At 29.9% G+C, this 23,056-nt stretch overlaps 1 protein-coding gene across 1 annotated transcript in view; it reads left to right on the plus strand.

Annotated features, from left to right (window-relative positions):
• Positions 1-23,056, plus strand: part of LOC113518557 (dynein axonemal heavy chain 8) — a 57,931-nt gene that overhangs the window by 5,467 nt on the left and 29,408 nt on the right. The window contains exons 6-52 of the mRNA XM_026903540.3: positions 442-605; positions 1,530-1,706; positions 2,299-2,402; positions 3,006-3,225; positions 3,300-3,446; positions 3,854-3,993; positions 4,433-4,517; positions 4,690-4,835; positions 5,407-5,551; positions 5,726-5,824; positions 6,570-6,696; positions 7,310-7,412; positions 8,035-8,200; positions 8,547-8,682; positions 8,953-9,064; positions 9,527-9,591; positions 9,870-10,029; positions 10,219-10,351; positions 10,439-10,556; positions 10,669-10,811; positions 10,911-11,091; positions 11,303-11,510; positions 11,603-11,732; positions 12,037-12,200; positions 12,350-12,493; positions 12,882-12,992; positions 13,074-13,228; positions 13,500-13,585; positions 13,810-14,009; positions 14,716-14,887; positions 15,500-15,748; positions 16,390-16,524; positions 16,875-17,003; positions 17,173-17,378; positions 17,523-17,661; positions 18,125-18,335; positions 18,752-18,908; positions 19,252-19,445; positions 20,083-20,248; positions 20,323-20,424; positions 20,696-20,918; positions 21,060-21,189; positions 21,259-21,476; positions 21,565-21,701; positions 21,772-21,824; positions 22,217-22,424; positions 22,704-22,965. Coding sequence (XP_026759341.2) covers positions 442-605; positions 1,530-1,706; positions 2,299-2,402; positions 3,006-3,225; positions 3,300-3,446; positions 3,854-3,993; positions 4,433-4,517; positions 4,690-4,835; positions 5,407-5,551; positions 5,726-5,824; positions 6,570-6,696; positions 7,310-7,412; positions 8,035-8,200; positions 8,547-8,682; positions 8,953-9,064; positions 9,527-9,591; positions 9,870-10,029; positions 10,219-10,351; positions 10,439-10,556; positions 10,669-10,811; positions 10,911-11,091; positions 11,303-11,510; positions 11,603-11,732; positions 12,037-12,200; positions 12,350-12,493; positions 12,882-12,992; positions 13,074-13,228; positions 13,500-13,585; positions 13,810-14,009; positions 14,716-14,887; positions 15,500-15,748; positions 16,390-16,524; positions 16,875-17,003; positions 17,173-17,378; positions 17,523-17,661; positions 18,125-18,335; positions 18,752-18,908; positions 19,252-19,445; positions 20,083-20,248; positions 20,323-20,424; positions 20,696-20,918; positions 21,060-21,189; positions 21,259-21,476; positions 21,565-21,701; positions 21,772-21,824; positions 22,217-22,424; positions 22,704-22,965 — 7,160 coding nt within the window. The remainder of the gene's footprint in view (positions 1-441; positions 606-1,529; positions 1,707-2,298; positions 2,403-3,005; positions 3,226-3,299; positions 3,447-3,853; positions 3,994-4,432; positions 4,518-4,689; positions 4,836-5,406; positions 5,552-5,725; positions 5,825-6,569; positions 6,697-7,309; positions 7,413-8,034; positions 8,201-8,546; positions 8,683-8,952; positions 9,065-9,526; positions 9,592-9,869; positions 10,030-10,218; positions 10,352-10,438; positions 10,557-10,668; positions 10,812-10,910; positions 11,092-11,302; positions 11,511-11,602; positions 11,733-12,036; positions 12,201-12,349; positions 12,494-12,881; positions 12,993-13,073; positions 13,229-13,499; positions 13,586-13,809; positions 14,010-14,715; positions 14,888-15,499; positions 15,749-16,389; positions 16,525-16,874; positions 17,004-17,172; positions 17,379-17,522; positions 17,662-18,124; positions 18,336-18,751; positions 18,909-19,251; positions 19,446-20,082; positions 20,249-20,322; positions 20,425-20,695; positions 20,919-21,059; positions 21,190-21,258; positions 21,477-21,564; positions 21,702-21,771; positions 21,825-22,216; positions 22,425-22,703; positions 22,966-23,056) is intronic.

The following is a 23,056-nucleotide window of genomic DNA, read 5'->3' on the forward strand; positions in this document are numbered from 1 at the left end:
CCAGAACACTTTTATACGAACTTTCCGGACAGACCTCGTATCATAAGTTGCAATGTATTTACTTAGATCAGAATATGATGAAAAAAATACTTACAGTACTCGTTAGAAGGTGCTGTTTAAATAAAAAAAAAAAAAAAAAAAACAGTCAAGAGTTCCTTTCAACCATTTCTTAATAGAATTCTGTAACTTGATCTCTCATCTATTTGTTTGAAGTATTCCGGCTCTTATACTTTCAACTGCTACAGTCGGAAATTCGATATATTTTAAGTGACCATCGTTAACAAACTTAATTAAAGTGTTCTTTATTATTTTAAAATTTCGTATATATTTCACTTAATTGTTTTCATATGTTGAGTAATTTGTGTTTACTGTACTGTGAACTCATGAGGTTATATATATAGTGAGTTCACATGTACACATTAATAAAATTTACTTCAACAGAAACCAAAGTAGATTTAGATTGTTGTACGAAATTCAATATAAACCTGATATTGTATGAAGATGAATTGTCTGATCAGGATAAAATGAAGTTAGCAATAACAAAAACACACGTTCTGGAAGAAATTTGTAGTTATGTCAAGCAATGGGTCAGACAAATTACCATGGTAAATATGATAATATAAAAATAGTAGTAAACAATATACAAAATATCTTTTCAACTGTGTATTCCTTTTTGAACCACTGAACATAACTACTTGGACTGTCAAAGTGAGAATTGTTATTTATATGGTATAATACTATATTAGATTAATATATTCAGCAATATACTAATAATAGATTAGTATATTGCTGAGTTTAAACTGAAGAACAGCAATATGTATATCGCTGTTACAGCGAAAATAGACAAAACAACAGTGTTGTACTCGGACGAATCATACAAAGACCAACCACCGCTGTCTAAAAAAAATATGTTTTCTATTTGACGACACACTATGGAGGAGACCATTTATTTTCAAATGAGTTCAAAAAGATGGAGGTTTTCAATTTGGTTGTATTTTTTTTTTTATATTTGTTACCTCATGGCTCTGTCAGTTCTAACCCGATTTAGAATTTTTTATCTGAAGGATTATACTTATAAAATGGTCTCATAAAATTTTTATTAAAATCAGTTTAGTAGTTTAGTTCTTAAATAAAAATAACTGGCTTTGTCACAATTGAAGTCGTTTTTTACACTTTTATTATGCAGACGATATTTGTAAATTTCTAAATATCTACATATGAATATTACTAGGTTTACTCACGGCTTTTTCCGTAACGTTTTGAATAAAATAGTTAATCAATGTCTCTACCAAATTTCATCTCTTTAACCGTGATTATTAAACATAGGAATATCCAAACTTTTTAAAAAAAATTCGTCTTCCAAATATGTTCACTAACTTTCATATTCATGATATTGGCAGGATAAATAAATATTGAATTATCTGTATAGGTAAAACTACATTTGTCGGTACACCAGCTGAGATTTTACTTCTCGTAGTGTTACTATAGATAAAGAGAATTATTCAACTCTATATAATCAAAATTCTCAGGTATTGGTACAAAGTCAGCAGCTGCGACGTGAACCTTCCAATATAGGTCCTTTAGCGGAGTTAGATCATTGGCGTCGTCAGTTGACCACATTTACTTCAATAATAGAACATATAAATAGTGATCCTTGCCATATGTATATACATACGTTGATCCGAGCGAAATCTAAACTTATAAAGGTAATATAGTTTTATCAATGACCCGTAATTTCAGGGATAAAATGTACCTATATCTTGAATAAATGGTTGAATAAGTAAATAATTTTTAGCAGTAGATTCAACTATATTATAACAAAAATAAGAATAAAGATTAATAATATATTGACATCTTTCTAACAGTTTAGCATATCTAGATACTTTGTACAAAAGTCGTTTGTTTGGGCACCTCTGCCCCATTTGTGTTTCTACCGTGAAGCAGTTGTTTGCATGGCTGTGTTTCGATTTGAAGGGTGGGATATGGTAGTAAATTTACAGCGCATGGGGGGTATCATGGACGAAACAGTATATTATGTCCATGATACAGCTAGTATTTATAGGCGACGGTTCTAAAAAATCTATATTATTTGCATTTAGACATTTAAAGTAAGTGACCCATTTGTTTTGACATCTAAATGCGATTTCTTTTGGAATGTTTGTTATTGTTATATATATATATATATATATATATATATATATATATATATATATATATATATATATATATATATATATATATATATATATATATATATATCAGAGAGTTATAGTGCCTTTATCTATTTGTAATTTTCAGAAATGGCGATTATTGGATAATCAAGTTACCGATTATTATAATGAGGCATATGATAACGTAAAATATTTGTATGCTTTAGAAAAATATTGCGAACCTTTGTATAGGTAAGGATAAATATATTTTGCAAGAATTTATTCTACCAATATTTTATTAAATCCTATGTAACTTAAAATGAGAAATAGTAGTTCTTTTCTTATAATACTTAAATAACAATAAAAGGTATTCACATGATAATTTTGTCTCACGAAGTTTGCGTAACTATGTATGCATGAAACAAACTTTGTATAACTCGTTATTCAAAGACTAAATAAAGTAGAGAAAACATAAGATGTATTTATATAATAATAATAATAACAACATAAATTGGTTAACTTCTTACTTGAGGCCTAACGAATAACAATTTCAGGAGTGGGTATTTCCATGGGCATCATAATATATTCTGTAATTAGCTAGGCCGTCATTTTGTTTATTATTCCATATCGTCTAAAAACCTGAATATGGCCTATTAAATATAAATATTACAACAATCTTTCATTATATAAAAACAATTTTATATTATACATATATCACGTATACATAATATTGTATGGACATTCTGTAGTAGGTAGATATATTTAGTATCAGCATTGCACCCGTACGAAGCCGGGGCGGGTCGCTAGTATAATATATATTATATGATAGTATAATATTGTAATGAATATTAACAGGTGTGATCCAGTTACTATGCAGCAATACATACCTGGTTTAATATATACAATTCGAATGATATTCGCCACGTCGCGCTATTACAACACTACAAAGCAAATATCAACATTACTGGTCAAAGTTACTAATCAGATACTCAATATGTGTATGGACTACTTAACTAATGGTGGGAAGAAGACTATTTGGAACCAGGATAAGTTAAATTTTATAAAGAAAGCTAGGGTAAGGAATAATTAATTAAATATTGTTACTCAATATCTAATATATAAGGATTAAAGAATATTTTGTTTATTTAGTTATGCCTGAACCTATATAACTTTTACCGTGAGTGCTACAGCGAAACTCAGAAAGAAATGATGGAAGCTGCTGATGAGAGACCATTTGATTGCTCTGAAATGTACATCTTTGGAAAGTTTGAAACATTCAGAATAAGATTGGAAAAGGTATAATTTGATTGTTCTATCAAACAGACCGATTATTTTATTTTTTTTATCAAATTTGCTCTATTTCCTTGCAGACATTGCGAGGGTTTTCTTATTACTTACTATATTTTGTTATAATATTATTAGAACTACTGTGAATCGTTAGGCTTATTAATAATTTACTATCTTCTTTATGTGTTAAATACGAATAGATCTGGTCTATAAATTTAGTATAAGTAAACTAGCTATAAGATAATAATATGGTAAACTAGCTAGAAGACAATATACTGTAATTATTTTTGATAATGTAAATTGGACCCTTTTTTCCGCGCTTAGCCTCTCATTTGGGCCGTTGTGCGTGAAATTATTTTTGATTAATATTAAAGTTGTACAGCGTTATTATTTTGTTTGTCCTTAAATTGTTACAGATTATAGATTTATTTCAAACGTATATTACATATTATGTTCTTAATAAAACTACATTAGAAGGCATTGAAGAGTTTGCGACTAATTTTAATAAGCTTTTTAAGACTATATCTACCAAAACTTATGATGCATTAGATCACAGGTAGATTTATTTACTTCTTTAAGGCTAAATATTTAACGTTTTATTTTATATAACGGGATTAGCTAAGAAGCATACCATCGGGCGATAAGTGCCCAAGGGTTCATATCTATGTAGTTGCTTAGTGACATAATCTTGACATAGTGTTTGTTAATTTTATTGCTATATTTCACTCTTTAAACCGGAACGTAGCATGCAGATAAGCTGCGCAGCATTAATGCAGATGATAAGTTTTCTTTTGGTTTGGGAGATTTTTTCTAACAATTAGGTCTGCTAATGTCTATTACAAGCAGTACATTTAAATTTATTTTACTTATTCATTTGCGTTACATTTGTTTACCGTCTATCTTGCAGAGATTTTACATAATTGTATTTTATTTAATTATATAAAATGTAACATTAATTTAATCTACTTCCACTTCAAAGTGTATATTCAATTCAGGCGGCCTGATTTTGATAAAGATTATAAATCATACAAAGATGCTGTCGCAGCTCAAGAGTTACTTCTGGAAAATTTCATGATTGCGGTAAGCATTGTAGCCTCTAATTCTCTAGTACATAATGAATTCTTAGAAGATTAAATAAATTATTTTTTATTTTATTTGTTATCGAAGGTGTAATTCTATTATGGAATGATATGTTGTACAATAGTATTGTAGTTTATGAGTAATGTAAGAATCTATAATTAATTTATTTCAGAGCGTCAACAAATGTCCAACAACGGAAATTGCGTTACAATTGTTGGCACGGTTTGCAACGCTAAAGTTGGATTGTTTGTATCTCGAAGATCAATATTATGATTTAATAAGTAATTACACTGCTGAAATTGAATCTATACGAGATAGGTACATTATTTACATTTTAAGAGTTTTTTTTATAATGTCAGATACTTCTTTAATAAAGTGTATACGAGGTATGTTGCCAAGTCATATTTTTATTTAATGTTGTATTTGGTCGCCGTGTGTGCCCCGGCATAGAATGGGTCACCCCTTTCCTTCTCGTAGGTGTCTTAATAGGCGACTAAGGGAGATCAAGGGATGGGCAGCAGCGTCCCTCTTAAAACATCGCTTATGTTCAGCAACGGACAGTTAACGGTTGAAATAATAATAATAATTGGTACCTGCGTTCAAATATTTTTTGTATTGAAAAATGATTTTTATGTTATATGTAACGTGTCTTGTCTAACAGCTACAAATTCTTCTCTGAAGTAATCCTAACGCTATTTAATGGTAAAAGAATTATTAAAACTGTAAGGATACAAAACTTCCAAACAAATTACGAACCTGATTCGTTCTGAAGTCGCAAAAAATCTATTTATTGCTTTTCTGTTTTGAAATATTTGGTATTTCATTACATTCATTTACATGTATCTGTAATGTCATAAATTACTGATTTATGATATTATTAAAAAAATAGATATAATGAAGAACGTGAAAATCCAGAGCTTCCAAGGAATATGCCTCCAGTTGCAGGTAGAATCATGTGGATTCGATTTTATGACAAAAATATCAAAGGTCCAATGGAAGAATTTATGAAGCATTATGAAGTCATTACGCATATGGTAATGAAAAAAAAAATTTATTACACATTTACATACAATATGACTCAGAATTAAACATTAATAATAGATAATTGAAATGTATAATTACATAATACATTTTGTATATTTGTTACGATAATTAAATTTATTACAATTTCTTTGCATCTTTTTGATAAACCATAATTTCTATTTCAGAATACACAAAGATGTATAAAATTGTATAATGTAATGTGTATAGTATTTACAGAATTTGAGTTAATATATCATAAAGCTTGGGCAGAAAATGTTGGCCAGGTGAGTCTGATACTTGAGATATATATATATATATATATATATATATATATATATATATATATATATATATTATATATATAATTATTGATATATGTTATAATTTAAACCGACTTCAAAAAGAAGGAGATTCGCAATTTAGTTGTATAACTTTTTATAAGAAAAGAAGAATTTAATCTTGAAGAAATTCTATCAAAATTGGTTCAGTAGTTTAGTTTTTTACTGATAGTTCATGTGATAGAAGATGGTAACTGTTTTTTACTAACAGTACTATGGATTTTATATATATTTTATGTATATATTTTATCTAGTTATGATTTTTCACTTATAAGGAGTACTTACGTCTATTGTAAATGTTATACCCGTTGCCGTACTCTTCAGATCGGAACAACTGAAAATACAGGCATTGCTATTTCTCAATAAAATGACTTAGTAGTTAGTTAATTTTATAATTTGGTGTTGTTTACACATATTTTAAATACACTATCGCGACTTAACGTGATGAAAAAGTTGCAGGTAAATCGTACCTATGTACCTGTTTCTTTATTTTTACCACGACGTGGTACAATTCATGTTAAAACGTCGGCAATAAAGAAGCAGGTATGTAGGTATTACTCGTATTTACCTGCAAATTTTTTATTGCATTAAGTTCCGATAGTATATTTAAAATAAGGTCGTACTTTCTACCTATTTTTTTGTAAGTAATATTAGGTAGTTTCTTAGTATTAAACGAAATATTCTTGATTAGGTGCGTCTCGGTTTAGTTGCGCCGCTTTTAGTTCGTCATCCTGTAACGAACATGTATATTGTAAACTTCAGTATTTATATACCGGAGTGTATTAGAGAAGTGGAGTACATGTGGCAATTGGGTCTGAGTAAGTACATTTTAAATATTTCCTCATGATCCTATACGTGTGTACGCGAATATATATTACTTCTTTACTATTAATTTTTTATCTTGTATAGCAGGTTTCATATATGGTAAATGTAACAAATAATATTAGCCGATTTTACATTGACGATGTCATTGGTAAAAATGTTTCTGGTGTTTTATTTGATAGAATGAATGGGATTGTATATGCTGGCAGGGCACTAATAAGTGAGAAAAGGTGAGGATGAATTCAGGTCATGACAATTTCCCTAGAAATCAACCACGGTCGTTTCCAGGAGGACCGTACATGGTACATTATTAGCAATGGGATCGTTAGACTCAATTACTAACAATTGCTTATTTTCTTTTCTGCTTAAGGGATTTGGGTTTATTGGTTCGGGCATTATTTCGTAGCATAGAGCTTTCTGGAAGCTCGACAACCTCGGGTACCTTGAGTCACAGTCAAGTTGTAGTATAGAGCTTTTCTCTATATTACAACTTGACTGTGACTTTTCATTGTGAGTTAAGGTACCTAAGGTTTTTGATTGATTATATGTTTGATTCTGAGTTGTAAAGTACTAAATACCTTAACACAAAATTAATGTTATATATTTTAGGCGTGCCGGATGGTGCTCAGATTGTTGCATTCTGCAAGGATAAAATATTAGGAAATTACGAGCGAATAAAATATTTGGTTGATCGCAACAACCAGATAAGAAGGTATTGTTTTAAAGAGTATATCAAAAATAAAATCCCGTGTGGTCCGGGCATAGAATAGGTTACTCTTTCCTTTCCCGTGGGTGTTGTAAGAAGCGACTAAGGGAGGGCGAGGGATGGGCAGCAGCATCCTTCTTAAAACATTTGCAAAGCCAAACTGCGGTTTCCAATCTGCCTGCCAAGCGTGGCAACTACTGACAAAACCCCTGCTTGACTTATCTTCAGTAGTTAAAAGCTGATATGATGATGATCAAATATAAAAAGTTCATATCTGGAGAGCTAAATTGCGCAAGGAACATTTTTGATAATTTACTGATTGTTGTTAAAACGAAATTTAAATAACTCATTGTTGTTAAAATGAAATTTAAATAACACGCTGATGTTAAAAGAAATGTAAAGATTATTGGCGATTCTATAACAGTAACAACGCATTAATTGTAATTATTTAAAGTTGATTTAGGAAATTAATTCGTTTTGGATAAATCGTTGTTAATGGTGTTTTTCTATCAATGTATTATGTGTGGTGTCGTACTCATATACGGAGTATGTAATATATCGCTTACTTATATATGTAATAGATATAAAAAAAGAACATTGGTTACTTTTATTTTGTCATACTTTACAGGAGCATGCCAAAGTTATATTTACCTTTACTTCGAGCACAACTGATAAAACTTGAGAAAGCATTTCAACCAGGTCTTTCTACCATAACGTGGACTTCATTGGAAATACCATCTTATTGTGACAACATCGATGCTGTTTTGGATGAAGTAGACCTATTTGTTAAAGAGGTGATAAAAATGCGAATACCGTTACTGTGTACAAGCTAATAGTTTTATTAATGAAATTTGGTAATAAAGTTATTACGTACATTTTGTAGTGGATAACTACTTCTAGATGTAAAACATACACCAGATTTTATGTTAGACGTTTAGGAACACAACGGAGAAAATCCCATTTAATTTAATATACTTTTTTGCATGATACCGGAGTAAACATACAGACAGAGAAATTAAAATTCTGAAAATTATTGTATTGTCATATATATTTTTTTAAATTAAGAATTAATTTATATCAATTTTTATTAAATATGTCTTCTAGTTAAAATTGATTACATTTAGTAAAATTTCTTTTTAGGTAGTAGATATGAAGGAGGCTCGAATTGATGCGATTTTACAGTCTATTACAAAGACTTTATTAGTGTACTTGCCAGAACAAGCTATCGATCCAGGAGTATTTTATGAGGAGAATTATCAAAGACGTGATGACATAGGTGAGTTTGTTATTTGAGTATGGATATATAAATATTAAAATACGTTATTTGTAAAATATGCTGGTTCTTTATGTTATATATTATTATTTATTAATTATATTAATTATAAGTAAAAATTCCGTCTGTTCACTTGATGTAATATATATTTTATTATATTTAATTTGTTTTTCAATTTAAATGTTTTATAAAAAAAAACTACAATTATCAATGTATGTAAAAAGAATATACGTTTTATGTAAAATATTAATATATTTTAAATTTTCTTTTTAGCATTGGATTTACAACAAAAGTCATGTAATGCAGAAATTGCAGTTATAGAGTTGATCAATAAATTCTTGGAAAGTGTGCCTTCTAAACAGATTCAAGACTTAAAAGATAATTGGTAATTATATTTAAATAAGTGAAAAAATTAAAATTAATTTTCAACCGACTCCAAATATAAGGAGATTCTCAATTTGGTTATATTTTTTAAGTAATAAACTTAATGAGATAATAAATCTCATAAATAAATATCCCATAAATCTGTAAGTTATAAATCGAATTGAAAATTTTTTTTTTACCTGAAAAGATATACTTACAGATTAGTTTTAGAAATATATAAATAGAAATTTTATCAAAACGGTTTAGTAGTTTGGTCTACTCATTAATATAATAGGTTAAGCCACAATAGATGTAGTTTTTTATGTAAAACACAATCTTTAATTATTTGCTGTACAAAAATTTATAGGTCCCTAATAATTTTATTAGAAACGTGAATAATAAGTACTATTTTAAACTATTATATTTGATTAATATTTTTTATTGCAACTATTTGTTAAGGTTTTTATTTTAAAATGTATTTTAGGTTAGATATAGAGAAGGCATTAAAACAAGTAACATCAGCTACAAGAGTATTCCCTGAGGATGCTGGTAAGTATCTCTAATTTGTAGTGAATATCTAGTCCCAATATTAATTTAGCTTATTATTATACTTTATAGTATTTAAAGCTATAATGATTTTCAAAAGAAATTAAATTATAATTTTTTGTAAAAATATATCTACCATTTATATAATATTTTTTCTGTAAATGTAAATACTATTACGTTTTACCAAGGACTCCCTGCAACATTTGAGATCGTAACTTTATTATTTTTTATTTGTTTACACAAGTAAGTTAAAGTAATTTAACAACTATTATATTCTCCAGCATTTCTAGAGATAGAGAATCCAGATCGATTTGACGTAGTGCCTGTGATTAACGAATGCAATGAACTATTTGCTTATTTTGCTACCAAGTGTCTCGAATCACTTATAAAATGCACACGACAGAGTTTAGATTTATTGCGGCGACGAGCTTCGGTATCCAGGTATAATTACTGCATTTTTGCTTAATTTTTATTTTTTTTTTACAATTGTTGGTGTGTGTATTCGTCAAAGCTATTAGCGCAACATTTCGAAAACAAGCATTATAATTGCCATGCCTATTGCCATGTATATATATTTTGTTTCATTAAGTGACGATATAGTATGTATGTATATGCAACACAAAATTCCAGCTTCCTTACAATGACGACTGATCCCGAGGAACAAAAGAAACTCAAACCACTTATGTTAACAATGATGCATTTGATGATTCCTCGCATTTTGATAAAACCCACGTTGGAGGAAATACAGACTTCGTTTTCTCAAGTACGTTTATATTAAAAGAATTTGTAAGAGTTATAATGAACAAAATGATATTTAATATTTTTTCTTTATGCCTAATTTCGTGTGTAGGTGGTGTTGAATTGTATAATGGATATTCATCGTAACGTTTATATGTGGGGTCAACAAGAGCTGTTAAAAAAGGAGAAAATGGGAGCACGATCATTGTTAAATAGTAGAAGTATGAGTGGTATGATATCCTTCTGTGTTAAAATAATAGAGGAATACATTTTTCTTCTATTTAGTTTTTTTCTTGGTCATTTAAAAATTATTTGTTAACTGGAGTCGTAATAAATTTGCAGCTGGGTCTAGGTCAGGCTCGAACATCCTTGGTATCAGAAGTTACTTCAGAATGGTCTCTGAGCATAAAGATATCGTTAGATCTGTAATGGCTTTACAAGGAATGATGTACATGTTTAAACCGGATATCGAGAAGTTATTAAAAGTTAGTATAATTTATTGTTTGTGTAAAAAAGTTACAAAAATGTTTAGTGATTTCTAATATGACTATTTTATATATTGTCATTCATTTTTATATTTTTAGAGCTATGAAAGATTCGCTCATTTGTGGGCCGAAGATAGAGTACAACAAGTACAAAGTTTTGTGGATTCTAACCCTCTGAATGTAATTATCAGAGATATGCTTAAGAAATATGAAGGACAAACTGAGGAAGTACTTAATTTGCCAGAGCGGCATATTATTGGTTCAATTCAAATAAATATGGGTAAATACGTATTGTTTGCGTACGAATTTAATATTTTACTATATTTATAATGTATATAAAAATTAATAATTAAATAGAATGCTTTTAATAATTAAATATCTGATTGCGGTTTAATCTGAGCAACTACAATCTACCGAAATATTGTTTAAAATCAATGTTATTGCAATACACGTACTTTAACAGTTCAAAATACCTTTTAATTTTTTTATAGATAAAATAAAATTGGCTTTGCATGTAGAATCTATAGAATGGAAGCGTATACTAGGTAAATTGCTAAGTCGAGCCTACAAAGAGCGTGTGCAAAGACTAATGCAATTCATTAATGATCGTATGAAGACTATGGGCAAAAAGATTAAGGATTTAGACGACGTCAGAGTAGCTATGTTATGCCTTGAATTGATCCGAGATGAATTTATAGGGTAATAATTCATATATTAATTCTAAATAGATGTTTTAAACCCTTAAAATAATTAAATTTCTCTATAATAATGAATGAAACTATGTGTTATAGGATGGACATGGAATTAGATTTAATTGAAGAAAGCTATGCAACATTTGCGCAATTTAATATTGATATACCTAAAGAGGATGCGGATATGGTTTATGGATTACGCTATGCATTTCAAAATATGCTTTTAACTGTGTGTATATTGTTTTATTTATATGTTTTTCGTCCATTGACATTAGACAGGTGATACATACGAAGGTGCATGCAAACAAGTGACAAGTAATTAAGCAATTAAGCAATTTTAAAGATAAAATTTATCGTCGTCGATTCAACGCAAATAGCAAAATTTTGTTACCTATTTTTGTTTTTATTATTAATCTTATTTTGAAGTTTTGTATATTGGCACGATTGTTATATTGATAATTAATTTATCTGCTATGTAATAAATCATTTTAATAATAATAATAATATATATTTTTTATCATATAATATTTTAGTCGCAGCAAGTACAACAGAAAATAGTAGATATGCAAGGACCTCTTCAGAAAGAATTGACTGAAGGTGTGGCGACTTTCTTAGAAGATGTGTTGAAATTTGACGCCGATTACGATGCTTTTGGGCCCATGACTCCCGGTCTTACTGCCAGAGAGGCTAGTGATAGGTATTAAAATATTGAATAGAATAAAAATATTTTAAGTTCAGTACTACCAAGTTTACAATATACAGAATTCTTCAAAAATTGCTGATAATACATATGTTATTAATAGATAGAACCTAACTCCTAATTAACAAATCATTAATTTATTATAGAGTTATCATGTTCCAATCAAGATTCGATGATCTATGGCGACGATTTGAAATGTATTCCAATGGTGAAAAGTTATTCGGAATGGAAGTTAAGGACTATCCTATATTACATCAAAAGAAGAAAGAATTTAATTTACTTAGCAAATTGTACGTAAACTTTGATTATAGTAGAGTAGGTATTCAATATGGTTTACTTTTAAACAAAAAGAAAATACTGCTGAAGAGAAAGTTTAAAATGCTAGTAATAATTTTAAACTTTGTTTATTTATTATTATTAACGAATATTAATTTAAATTTATTTTAATACTTTTATATTATATAGATTTATTGCATTCTAAACCGTTCCTCAACTGTTCAAGGTCTAACCTTGTTTCCATCATTCTCACATGTAATTTTTTACAGGATAACTATTTATGATAAACGCATAGATTTCAGATCAGTTATCAAGCAGATAACTTTGTAATTCTATCATATTACAATCCGTCTTGAATTTATTAATATCTAATAATAAGATCTCTATTTCTTTTTTTTGTAGGTATAGTTTGTACTTGGCTGTAATGAACTCTATCGATGGATACTTTGAGACACCATGGGTTGAAATCGATATTCAACAAATTATAGCACAATTGACAGAATTCGATCTTCGGTTATTAAATATATATATTTAGTTATTTTATTTTCGTAAATAGAGTTTTAACTGACTGATTTCTTTCAATCGCTTTTGTAGATGTCGTAAATTACCAAGGGGAATGAAAGACTGGCCTGCTTTCATAGAATTAAAGAATAAAATCGACGACTTCAACCAAACTTGTCCATTACTAGAGCTTATGGCAGATAGATCCATGAAGGACAGACACTGGAGGAGATTAGAGAAACTAATGAGTAAGTACGATATTATAATTTTAAAATATTAAAATTCGCGATCCATCAAAGATTATGGGTCCCTGGTAAAAAATATTTTATCAAAACTCGCCAGGTAGAACGCAATATATCTCTATTTGTATAAGTTTGTCGCTGTGTCTATTGTATAAATCTTCTATCTATATAAATGTACAATAAATAGAATAAAGAAAAATGAAAAAAAAAAAATACCTTTTAAAAATGACTAAGGAAACAAACGAGATATTTTATGTAACTTTTTTACATTTCATAGATTGTGTTTTGGATGTGGAATCTGATTCATTCACGCTTGCGAATGTTATGGAAGCACCTCTATTGAAAAATAAGGAAGACGTTGAGGTTAGATATTTTACAAATAGTATTGATATATTCAACAGTCAATATTTGTTACATTTTATCGTTCGTCCATGATCATTTTGAAATTACAATATTTTTCCGGATTTATATTTTATTACTTTTCAATTATTATATTTTAAAACTTTTCAATTATTGAGTTGTGACGAGAAAAACTTATTTTGATAGCCAATAGTGACAGCAGTTTACTCATTATCTATTCAATTCAGGATATCTGCATTAGCGCAGTAAAAGAAAAAGACATTGAGGCGAAATTAAAACAAGTAATTGCGGATTGGGCAGTCGTAGATTTAACGTTTTCTCCATTCAAAAACCGCGGCGAGTTGCTTCTCAAGGCGCAGGACACACTTGATATTATTACAATGCTGGAAGATTCACTCATGCTGCTTAATTCTTTGGCATCTAACAGGTACTGAAATTATACTCTTAGGGATTTATTGTACAATTATAAGCCAAACTAAATTATACATTTGATTTGTACATAAATATGAAGGGTTATTACCCTAAACAGTCAGTGTAATTTGTAATAAAAGTAATTCTTTGCGTATAATTCAATCTTTAATGACTCTTTAGTGTTGGTCTATTTGTAACAATATAAGTACGTTTAATTGTTAATTAAGCACCGAAATAACTTTATTTGATAACATTTTTATTAGAAAAAACATTACCATTATTTTTACTTAAGAGATGACGCAAAAAGATGCAATTTACAGGTATTACTCCTGATTTTTGAGGAATAGCAATAGTTGTAGAATGCCATGAACAGCATATTATATTATATTGTTCAGCTTCATAAAGTTCAGTCTATTCGACGCCATCTATTCTTATTGCGTTTGCCGTCAATTTAATCGACGAATGAAAAAAGTTTCTAGAGTGATTATCTCGATTTATAGATGATTACGTGATAATTAGGTACATATAAAAAATGCACAGGAATCTTAGTAGGCGCATTTCTTGAGAATGGCTGGATCGATTAGGTTAGATAAAATTAACTGTTCTTAATAGTCTGATAGAGTTTTTAGGGAGAGAAATAAAAAAAAATGGTATATGGATAGGACATCGTGTTTTAGATGAGCAAGTATATAAATGATATTTATTAAATGATGTTTACTCAGATATAATGCACCTTTCAAAAAGGACATACTTTTATGGATTAACAAGTTGGTAAGCACAAGCGAGATTCTAGAGAAATGGCTTCAAGTGCAGAATTTATGGATGTATCTGGAGGCTGTGTTTGTGGGTGGTGATATTGCAAAGCAGTTGCCGGCTGAAGCTAAAAGATTTGGCGTTAGTATCTGAATCATTTTTTTAAACTACTAATAATTTTTTAATTAATTTTATGTAATGTGAAAGTTTGTGAATATGAATGTGTTTTGATGTTATTTATGCCTAATTAGCTAAACTGTATACGTAGTACGAGATGTATGTAGGTACAGATAAATGAAAGATAGGGTGGGTTGATATTGTTTATTCTAATTTATGCGAGAAAAACTGCAGGATTCACCTAGTGTTACAATATTATATAAATAAATGCATTAAAATTCGTAAAAAACATAATTTTGTCTCAATCTAACTAGTGCAATCTTTGAGATAAGAGGTCATTGTTTTCGGTAGTGGATTATACTCGTATACTCGTAAGCTGCGGAAAATATGTGTACCTATTTTTAGTTATAAGTAATCATATTTTTAAATAAATTATAACTGGCCAGTCTCACATACATAAAAACTTTTTCTCGCAATACTTTCTGAGTGACCTGGTAATATATTCACGGTATCGTTTACTGGTACCAAGCAAGGATTACCACTATCATGTGAGGTGTCAGATTATTTATTAGTAGTGTTAAAATAAATGTAATGCATATTTATTTTAACATTTAACATTATGTATTTTTATTTCAGACAATAGACAAAACATACGTGAAGATTATGTACCGAGCTCGCGACATAGTCAACTGCGTGGAGACTTGCACATCCGATGATACGCTCAAACAGTTATTGCCGCATCTATTTGAACAGTTAGAAGCTTGTCAAAAATCACTCACTGGTTATCTCGAGACGAAGCGATTGATATTCCCAAGGTTCTTTTTCGTGTCCGACCCGGTGTTGCTAGAAATCCTTGGACAGGCATCCGATCCCCATTCTATACAGGTAAATGGAATAATGATCTAGTAAACTATTGCTATCTTAATAATATAATAAAACTGTAAGACTATGATGTTTATATATAATAGGCATTTAAAAAAAAATTATATGAGGGGTCTTGATATGAACAATAGAAGCCAAAACATTTTATTTTAGATTTCTTGTTTGTTTATTTGTCTGTTTGTTTACGCAAAAATTGTTGTATCAAATTGAATGCGGTTTTCATATTTATGTTTCTGAAGGTTCAGCTTAAAATGTGGAGAATGTTTTATTTTTATATTATCTAAAAGTGGTAATCTACCACATCATTTTCTACTTTTTGTATTTTCTTCTTGTAAATGAATTATATTTCTTTGAGAAAATAAAGATCTTAAATCATTACTTCCCAAAAATGAATATGTACAAAATTGCGGGTAAAAATAACTAATAACCTAAATAAACTCTATTGTGACATAGTAGAGTTGACATGATGTGATATGCCTTTAATCATTCTTTTACAAGAATGGTTATAATGAGCTATGCAAAAAAAAAATGAATATAATATTAAATACCTATTACATCGCTTTTAGATTTTCAATTAAATATTAAATATCTTACTTACTGATCATATGTGATTTATTTCTAATTGATGTATGTAATATGAACAGCCTCACCTGCCGAGCATCTTCGACGCGATGTACACGGTCGACTTCGATGACAAGGAAAGGATAATCAATATGAATTCCGATAATGGCGAGACCATTCCTTTGGAACGACCTGTCGCTTGTATTGGAGGTGTAGAGGTGATTATGTAATAATATTTTTTTTACCTTTACGTGGAATTTCCAGTAAATTTGTCTTCCAGTTACCTTTTAATTTGATTATAAATCCTCTTATTCGTTATTTGAATTTTACGAAAATTTATAAAATCATTACATTTACCTATACTTATAAAATTCTTTGTCCTAATTGACTATCAACAAACAGACAGAACTGTTAGTTTAGAAAACTAGATCCGTAAAGAAAGGATTCTTTAAAAAAATCAACTTAATATAGTATATATAATATATAATAAAGGGTAACCAACATAACGTGTGCAAAGTTGCGAGCTATAACTAGTTATGTAAAAATTACTTAAAGTGTGACTTTACAGATTTGGTTGAACACTTTGCTGGACACAATGAAAGATACTGTTAGGAATATGATTGCCAACATTTCTCAAACGATGGCCGGTGATCCAGAATTTGAGTTTTTGGTCGGCTTTTGGAATTTTCCAGGACAGGTAATTATTTCTAAAAGATCTAATTCAATGTAAATCGTACTATATTTTTAATTATTATTTATATACTATTATTATTTTTTTAGTAGTATGTTAAAGTAGTAAATATTAAAGTGTCATTTTGAATAATATCTCGTAGATTTTACAACTTTTACGTCTCATGTACTTCCAGGCTGGCTTGTTAGGTATGCAAATCTTGTGGACCAGTGATGCAGAATATGCACTAAAGAAGGCAAGAGCTGACCGGTTTATTATGAGGCTGACCAATCAGAAATTCCTTGATTTATTGAATGGACTAATCGATTTGACGGTCAAAGATTTAGTGCCTTTAGACAGAACTAGAGTCGAAACTATGATTACGATTCATGTACATCAAAGGTACTGTATAAAATAATTTCAAAATATCTGTTTAAAATGTATTTTATAACTAAATTTTTTATTAACTTAGTTATTTGAAAAATTTGGTGTTTTATTTATTTTATACAGCTAAGCTTAACTTAATAACTTGACATGCTTTTATAGAGACATCTTTGATGATTTGGTACGGATGAGAATAAAATCACCTATAGACTTTGAGTGGCAGAAGCAGGCTCGGTTCTATTACTTTGAAGACACTGATGATTGTATTGTGTCAATTACCGATGTAGATTTCTTGTATCAGGTTATTTGTACACAATTACTAATAATATAAGTAATATAGGTGTAGTTATGTGGTTAAGCGGATTGTTAAGTCGACAATTAAGATTTGTCTACAAAACAATTGTCTACAATGTGTTAGGCAAGTGGCTAATACTTTATAACAATTTTTAATAACAGTCATGAATACATACGGTACACTTAGTTGTGTAAAAGTAAATATCTATAGTTACAAATAATTTATTAAAAGGTATTTCCTTTACCGTAGGGTTCTTCAAAAAAGGGGCAAAAAGATTTCTTCAGGGTCGGCAACGCGTGTGTATAGTCTTGGTATTGCAGATGTTTTTAGGCCATAGGCTAAAAACGTTTGTTACTATATAACCGCTTACTATTCGGCAGGTCGTATGCCTGTTTGCGACCTCAGTGATAAAAAAGAAGAACATAATCTTCAGAATGTATCTTTCATTAAATTCTACGTCTATCCACAGAACGAGTACCTCGGCATTACAGAGCGGTTAGTAATTACGCCACTGACGGACCGCTGCTACATCACGCTCTCGCAGGCTATCGGTATGAGTATGGGCGGTGCGCCCGCCGGGCCCGCTGGCACTGGCAAGACTGAGACTACCAAAGACATGGGCAGAACGCTTGGAAAACTCGTCATTGTGTTCAACTGCTCAGATCAGATGGACTTTAGAGGTTTGTAGCCTTTTTTATCATCATTGTCTATTGTTGAACAGAGACTGTTATAAGGAATAATCCTGAGTCCCCTGCATCTGTTAATACCTTGAATACATTAGATAACATTGCTCCATATTCATCTATTAGACAACTTTCAAATAGAAGAGTCTCTTGATTCGTCTTGGATTCAATTCTTTTTCTTTTTTACTCCTGTGATGATCAATTTAAATTTGTTATGATGGAAGTAACTTTTTGATAGAGCACACAATATATTTGATTACTTATAACTTTTAATAAAAAAAAAAGACATAGAGCGAGAGTTAAAAATAATTCGCCGCTAATAGATATATCTTTAAATAATTGAGTAAAATTTTTGTTTGGTTGAGTAGACACAATTTCAGTTCTGTAATACTCTTTTTTTCTTTCATTTGTAGGCTTAGGCCGTATTTACAAAGGGCTAGCGCAATCAGGAACATGGGGTTGCTTTGATGAATTCAATCGCATTGAGCTTCCCGTATTATCCGTAGCAGCGCAGCAGATTTATATCTGCCTTACTGCAAGAAGGGAAAAGCGAGAATTCTTTGTATTTAGGTGAATTGGTTTATTCTTTTGAAAACACATGTAATAAATATATCAGTAATTATAACATACTAACAGTACTGAGTTTTACAACCAAATCCAATGTGAATGCAATAATTATGTAAATTATTTATATTTTTATATTGGTGACACTGTTGATAATTTAAAAAAAAATAATTTAAATTCATTAAGCTATTAATTGGATACTATTGTATTAAAGTTTCTAATTGATTTCTTTGACATGACTAAACTGACCAAATAATGTAGTGTCAACATAACATAACAAATAATTTGGATCGTAAAAGGTTGTTTTAAGAAGTATTTGCTTAGATTAATAAATATCCTATTTACACAGTGATGGCGACGTAGTAAGTCTAAATCCTGAGTTTGCATTCATTATCACCATGAATCCTGGGTATGCGGGTCGTCAAGAACTCCCGGAGAACCTGAAGATCCAATTCCGTTCCGTAGCCATGATGGTGCCTGACAGACAGATCATTATCAGGGTCAAGCTGGCTAGTTGTGGTTTCAAGGAGAATATACTATTGGGTATTGATTATTTTTTAGCATATAATATGATGCTACCCATATTTGTATCCAAAAGTATTTGGACATTGCAAATTTGAGTGTGTTTATATTCGATATTGTAACGTCTTTTATAAATATTTAAGTCAAAGGAAGTTATTTAACTAACGGCCTAGTTAGGTGGCTAGTAGATCTAACTAAATGTAATTTATTATTCAATAAAGACAGTTATTATTATTTTTATTATTAATATGACCCTTCAGATAAGACGAAACGAAGGACTAGTCTGTTTCAATGAATAACTGTCCTGAACATAAAACAGTCTACTGATATCCAATAGCAGTGCAAATAAAAAACGATGAATTGAATAAATATTTTAATTTAATACTGATTTTGAGATTGAAGAGTGCTTCTCTGATAATTTCAACAAAATTTGACTATTTTTCATTAAATTATTTTAAACAGACTGTACTATACGTATATGTAATTTATATATAATTATGTATAATTATTATGAATATATATTAGTATGTATTTTTTCTCGTTTGCACTTGCACTTGTTTCGATAGAGTAAATATATCACAAATACATTAATTTGTTACTTGAGTGTATATTATCAATCTTTAATGAAATATTATTTAATTTCTGCATTATATTTTAGCTCGCAAATTCTTTACTCTATACAAACTGTGCGAAGAGCAGTTGTCTAAGCAGGTGCATTACGACTTTGGTCTACGAAATATTCTCTCTGTATTAAGGACCATGGGCTCACAGAAACGAGCGAACCCTGAGAGTACTGAGGAGAACATTATGATGAGAGTGTTGAAGTTTGTATATTTTATAAGCATTTTTTTTTATATTATTAACATAGAAATTAAATACTATATCTATTTTATTACAGGGAAATGAATGTATCTAAATTAGTAGACGAAGATGAACCATTGTTTGTGTCTTTGATTGAAGATTTGTTCCCTGGTATTAAACTAAGTCAAACTGTGCACAGGTAGTAGTTTAATTTAAATTTTTTCAACATACATGTTTAGTTTAAAGATATAACTTTAGTCTATGATCTTATCTAGTTTCATAATTTGCAGTCTTAAATAATTAACCAGCTGTTCTATCAATTACGATTAATATTTTTTAGAGAAAATCTTTCAGTTCATTTGTTTCCTATTTACTTTGAATATTACATTTCCGTGATCAATTTGGCTATGGACTTATGTTCATGATTCTCCATGAACTTAAATAAATATAAAAAAAATCTTTAATTTTAGAGAAATGCAACGTGCCATAAACTTGGTAACAGAACGGACTGGTTTAGTTAACCACCCGGATTGGAACTTGAAGATCATTCAGTTGTATGAAACATCGCTCGTACGGCACGGTTTAATGACCATGGGTCCTACTGGTTCTGGGAAAACCACGTGCATCCATACTTTGATGGCAGCGCTAACGGAAGTTGGTAGACCGCATAAAGAAATGAGGATGAATCCCAAGGTAAACAGTTATTAATTTTTTTACAGTTTTCTACATATATAATAAAATTTTATACTAAAAATATTATACATATGAGAAATTAAATAGAATTCTTTCGATTGATTTAAATTGTAATATTTAATTTGAATAACTTTATTCCAGGCTATAACTGCTCCACAAATGTTTGGCCGATTGGATGTGGCAACTAATGACTGGACAGATGGAATATTTTCGACTTTGTGGAGAAGAGCTTTGAAAGTGAAAAAGTCTGATACTACTTGGATTGTATTAGGTATGTTATATTAATAGTTGGTTATTAATTTATATTTTTTTTATAATATTCCTATTGATATATACATAGATGGTCCTGTGGATGCCGTATGGATTGAGAACCTAAATTCCGTACTTGATGACAATAAAACTTTGACATTGGCCAATGGTGATCGTATTACTATGGCACAGAACAGTAAACTTGTGTTCGAGCCTGATAATGTAGATAATGCTTCTCCAGCTACTGTCAGTAGGATGGGAATGGTGTTTCTATCATCATCTGTACTCAAGTGGCAGCCTGTACTCGAGGTAAAGTCGTAATAGTTACTATCTAAGACTAGTAGTAGCTTCTTGTTACTGAAGAAAAAAAATACTCACGTTATTAGTATTATTACAGGGCTGGTTGAAAAAGAGATCGCAAAAAGAATCTGATTCCCTACGTAATGCTTTTAATAAGGTTTACAACGAAGTTCATATGTATGTACAACAAAAGCTACCAGCTAAAATGAAATTACTCGAAGCTATATATATAAGGTAATATCTCATTATAGTGAGAGAAGATATTATATGATTACAAGCGTATATAAATTGTATTTTTCTACAGGCAATGTATAGATGTTTTGATTGGTCTACTGCAGATAGAAATTCCTGGTGGTAGTAAGTATATTTTTCAATATTTTATAAGGTTTGATGATGTAAGAAAATTATATAAATTACATCGTAATATAGGTTTGAGTAATTATATTATCAGTGCAATATTTAAAATGACGATTGTTAGTACTTGAGCAAAATCTAAATTTATATTTTTTGTTTAAATAACAACTTGTCTAATTTATCTAATTTAAATTTCTCGAAGAGAATAATTGCATCATACACATTTATTCAAAATAATAAGGATTAACTAAAAGTATGAGGAGCAGATTAGGTACTAGGGTGTGGGTAAATAATCTATAGGTTACAAATCCAAAGATTGATCAGAATCAGCCTTTAAATTCTGGACTGTTTACTTGAAGTAAAAATTCAATACTAAACAAATCTGTCGTTACTAGAATTGCATACAGACCGTCACTTGGAGCGACTGTTTATATTCGCCATGATGTGGTCGCTGGGAGCAGTGCTAGAGTTGGATGCACGTACACGTATGGCCGAGTTTATGACAAAGTTACCCGTCAAAATGGATTGGCCTGGGGCCAAGTCTAAGGAATGGATCATGCCTTTTGAGTATATGGTCAATGAAACGGGAGTGTGGCAGCATTGGTATATTATACTTTTTATTATTATAAAATTAAGTAAGTAATAGCCGAAGACAGAGCTATATTCTTCGTAAGTTGTTACCTGAACCATGCGTTATTTAGTGATCAGATTTAAGAAAAACGACGAAGTTAGTTATTGAATAAGACTATGCTTAAGAAAATATGTTAGTAAGTCTTATAAATAATATTAAAATTCAATGTAATTTGTGGTCTATTTGATACCAAGTATCTAGTTGTCTATTCAGTGAATTAGAATATATGAATTACGCTTCGCTCGTTTCAGGTCTGAGATTGTAGAAGACTATATTTACCCGCCAGATAGTATACCAGAATATGCCTCCATTTTAGTACCAAACATCGATAATGTGTGCATTTCATTCTTGATCGAGACTATAGCGAAACAAAACAAAGCAGTCTTGTTGATTGGTGAACAGGGCACAGCAAAAACCGTGATGTTAAAGAGTTATATGCAAAAATATGACAATGAAGTCAAATTGTATAAAATGATCAATTTCTCATCTGCCACCACGCCTAACATGTTTCAAGTAAGTTCAAAGATGACATTTGCTCTAGTGATTACAGAGTTATTGTCGCCATTGTGTAAATGTGTTAATGTTATTTAAGTATAAAAATTAA

This window comes from Galleria mellonella, unplaced genomic scaffold (genome assembly GCF_026898425.1).
Source record: "Galleria mellonella isolate WM207_F2 unplaced genomic scaffold, CSIRO_AGI_GalMel_v1 utg132, whole genome shotgun sequence".
NCBI lineage: Eukaryota > Metazoa > Arthropoda > Insecta > Lepidoptera > Pyralidae > Galleria > Galleria mellonella.